The 4,059-nt window shown below is 37.9% G+C and overlaps 1 protein-coding gene across 1 annotated transcript; it reads right to left on the minus strand.

The window, feature by feature from the left end:
- Positions 1-653: 653 nt before the first annotated feature.
- Positions 654-1,901, minus strand: LOC129221893 (heterogeneous nuclear ribonucleoprotein A1, A2/B1 homolog). The gene has a single exon (XM_054856265.1). The coding sequence runs from the start codon at positions 1,789-1,791 to the stop codon at positions 859-861; it is 933 nt and encodes a 310-aa protein (XP_054712240.1). The 5' UTR covers positions 1,792-1,901; the 3' UTR covers positions 654-858.
- Positions 1,902-4,059: the final 2,158 nt, after the last annotated feature.

Raw genomic sequence — 4,059 nt, forward strand, 5'->3', positions numbered from 1 at the left:
TGTTGGTTCTCAACTATTACTATAGTATATGTTAAGTTGTTTCATCCCTTCAAGAAAATGGGGAAACCTAGCTTACTAGCAGGTAACAAGCAAGTAAGCAAAGTAAAGGAGAATAGATTGGTTAACATAAAACAAACTTTTATAACCAACTTCATCCATTTACAGATTCTGCCTTCTATAGGATTTCGTTTCATGCATCACAAAATGTAGCCCCGGGATGCATATGGGGCATTCCAAGGTATTTTTGACATTTATGTAGAGTCCGTAACATGACCTTTTTTGCCGTAACTTTTTAATTTACTGTTTGATTAGCATATTATTTTATTTTGATCTTTACCAACCTACCAGCTCAAATTAAAATAATTTGCAAATCAAACAGTAAATTAAAAAGTTATGGCAAAAAAGGTCACGTTATGGACTCTACATAATGTCAAAAATACCTTGGAATGCCCCATATGCAACATTAGATTTTTCAGACAATTTAACTGTATGCTACTGTAGATAAAATGGCATATACAAGCATTTGCATATTCAATTATAGTTAGGGTGTTGAGGTAGTGATACATTAAAGATCTTGCCATACTTAATCAAAGAGCAAACAAGAAATATGTAAGTATACAAAAACATACTTTCAATCAAAAACTTCAGCAAGATTTAGTTTAAAAATTTATTACCACATTGGTTAGCATCCATCATTCCTTACTTGAAAATAAAATGATACAATGAAGGATTTTTGTACTGAATGTGAAGCTACGACTAAAATGACGCCAACAGGTAAAAAAGTCATTACACAAATATGTACGTGAAGATAGACATGAGAATTAATGTTCTGGTACAGTTTAAGGGTTTAACCTGAATTTATCGTCGCCCATATCCTCCAGAGCCTCTGCCGCCGCCGCCTCCGTATGGTCCTGAGCTACGCTGAGAATAGCCCGTGCTACCTCTCATGGGTCCACCGCCGTAGCTGGAACCACCGAAGTCGCCGCCCCAGCCTCCTGCACCGCCGCCGCCGTATCCACCATCGCCGTAGCCGGAGTTGTTGCCCCAACCTCCACCGCCACTGCCGCCGTATCCGCCTCCGTAGTCATTACCTCCACTTCCATAGCCACCACCGCCGTAGCCACCACCATAACCACGATCAAATTCATCAGCTGTGCGCCATTCTCCTCGTCCACCACCACCGCCGCCAGCTCGTCCTCCACGGCCAAAGCCTCCCATTTCTTTCTTCATTTTCAAATTGCCCATTTCTTCTCTGGACAAGGCTTTTTTTACTTCTAGCCTCCGTCCTTTGTAGTTGTGACGCTGAAGAACAATTTTGTCAACTGGGTCGTAGTCATCGAATTCGACGAACGCGAAACCGCGTTTCTTTCCAGTAGCTTTATCGGTGACAACATTCACGCTGACAATATTTCCATAAGGGCCGAAATATTCCCTTAAGTCTTCTTCACCTAAATCGTCTTTTAAACCACTGACATACAACTTGTTGACTGTTACCTGAGCTTCAGGCTTACCGGAATCTTCCCTTGGAACGGCGCGCTTTGGTTCAACTTCTCGGCCATCAATTTTGTGAGGTCTTGCTGCTTGGGCATCGTCTACCATATGAGCACGTTTGTATGTGATAAAACCAAATCCTCTTGATTTTCTAGAATGTGGATCGCGCATAACGACACAGTCTACTATCTCACCCCATTGTTCGAAGTGAGATTTCAAGGATTCTTCTGTTGATTTGTAGTTTAATCCTCCAATGAAAAGTTTACGAAATTGTTCAGGTTCACTTTTGCCTTCAGACATACTTATTGTTATGAAAAGAGAAAATAATTACCTAAATACAGCGGAATACTTTTACTTTTGCGCAAAATGGCACGTCGATTAGCGGCACAAACAGGGGAAAGAAATGGCGTTGCCGGTTATAAAACTTGTTGCCAAACGTCGTAACTCTAATTCAAAATTTCTGTCGCGACTACAGCGCCAAAATATCCGGTATATGTAAATTATTTTTTACAATATTCAGTTTTCTTAGAATTACTGTAATGTAAATAAGAACTAACAAACATAATATTCGGAACTATGAGACAAAATTACTGCTAAACATTGTGACAATGCTGTGCATCAAAATTTAATATAAGAATAGCAAGACTGATTAAATGGGAAAAAATGCCCTTTATAATATTTAATTAAGTTTGAAAGTCCTTCAAAATTATTTTGCATCTTTCACAAACAGCAATAATGAAAGATGATTCTTTAATCAGCTCAACCACCAGTTGATAGTAGATGGCGCTTGTGACCAAAGATCGGAGATTGGTTGAAAATCGAAAACGACATTTTCTTTGCTTTGTCAAGGCACAAAAAATTTCATTTTTCCCCCTATTCGCAACTCTAGAACTCGAATGCGCTATCTTGCGGTGATTAACAATACTAAGGAAAAAGGTAAAACATTCCATTCCAAGTGGGGAAAATTACAGGCTTCATACAGTTTTTGGTGCAATGTAATTTCAGAAGAATAGAAAAGAATGCTTCTCACAAACACCATGAAAAATTACGGTTATTCACTAAGCGCGTCAAAGCAATTTATACGTAATGGCGTGCGTTTGTTTTACCTTTTTCATCCGCCATTAGACAGTGGCTGCAGCGGCCCCTATAGTTTGTTGTAGTTTGTTGGAGTTGCGGATTTAACGGAATGAAGTTCCTTTTTAAATGAACGGAGTTAAAAAGTTAAATTTCACCAGTCGAATGCGCATGCGCATGGAATAAAGTCGCCAAACAGTTCTTGCCAAACTAAATACTTTATGTTAACCTTGACGGAATATTTGCTACATTTTGTGGTGTTTTCTTATGAAATGAATGCAGCATGATGTTTTTCTCTTAAGTAAAAGGTAATTATTATTATTTTATTATAATCAAATATATTCAGTAATTATCTTCCAATTGAAATTATTTGCTATGCATAAAAATGTATTTTTGTTGTTTGAAATAATGGATCATTTGCTTGGCGTAAAATTGTTTTACTGAATTTAAATTGCTACTTATTCTGATTAAAGTTCATGTGCATGATTTTCCTGTTTTTAATTAATACATTCCTACATGTGCAATTTTATTTTATTACTAGTGGCACCCGCACGGCTTCGCCCGTAATAGAAAAATTAAAGGTCTTTTGGTTCGCTTGTATATTTACAAATAATGTATGGTGAATTTTCTCGCCAATTGGCTTGTACCGACGTTACAGTTCCACGTTATGATAATTTCGTGTCTCGCCAATTGGCTTGTGCCCATGTTACGGTTACACGTTATGATAATTTCGTAATTTATGATAGTTTTTTCTTAAAATTGGAATAAAAAAAGAACTACATCGAATTTTCGAAAAATCGCTTCGAGGTGCACACCCCCATGCTACATACTAACTTTGTGCCAAATTTCATGAAAATCGGCCGAACGGTTTAGGCGCTATGCGCGTCACAGACATCCTACGGACATCCTACAGACATCCTACAGACATCCTCCGGACAGAGAGACTTTCTGCTTTATTATTAGTAAAGATAAGGTATGGTGAATTTTCTCGCCAATTGGCTTGTACCGACGTTACGGTTCCACGCTATGATAATTTCGTATCTCGCCAATTGGCTTGTGCCCATGTTACGGTTCCACGTTATGATAATTTCGTAATTTATGATAGTTTTTTTCTTAAAATTGGAATGAAAAAAACCACATCGAATTTTCGAAAAATCGCTTCGAGGTGCACACCCCCATGCTACATACTAACTTTGTGCCAAATTTCATGAAAATCGGCCGAACGGTTTAGGCGCTATGCGCGTTACAGACATCCTACAGATATCCTACAGATATCCTACAGACATCCTACAGACATCCTCCGGACAGAGAGACTTTCTGCTTTATTATTAGTAAAGATTTGAATTTTTTGTGATGTCCTACTATGCGGAGGAAGCATTGATTTTATTTTCATAGTCGAAGTTTAAGGTCTGATTTTATTTAGTGCAAAATATGTTTTGTAAAAAACGGTTCAATAGTACTGTTTTTTACTTTGGGTCCGCTGGATTTAAAGCG

This window comes from Uloborus diversus, chromosome 5, assembly GCF_026930045.1.
Source record: "Uloborus diversus isolate 005 chromosome 5, Udiv.v.3.1, whole genome shotgun sequence".
NCBI classification, from domain to species: Eukaryota; Metazoa; Arthropoda; class Arachnida; order Araneae; family Uloboridae; genus Uloborus; species Uloborus diversus.

What these genes read in the sequence shown, in the direction of transcription:
- LOC129221893 (XM_054856265.1), bottom strand. Translation starts at nt 1,791, where the DNA reads ATGTCTGAAGGCAAAAGTGAACCTGAACAATTTCGTAAACTTTTCATT.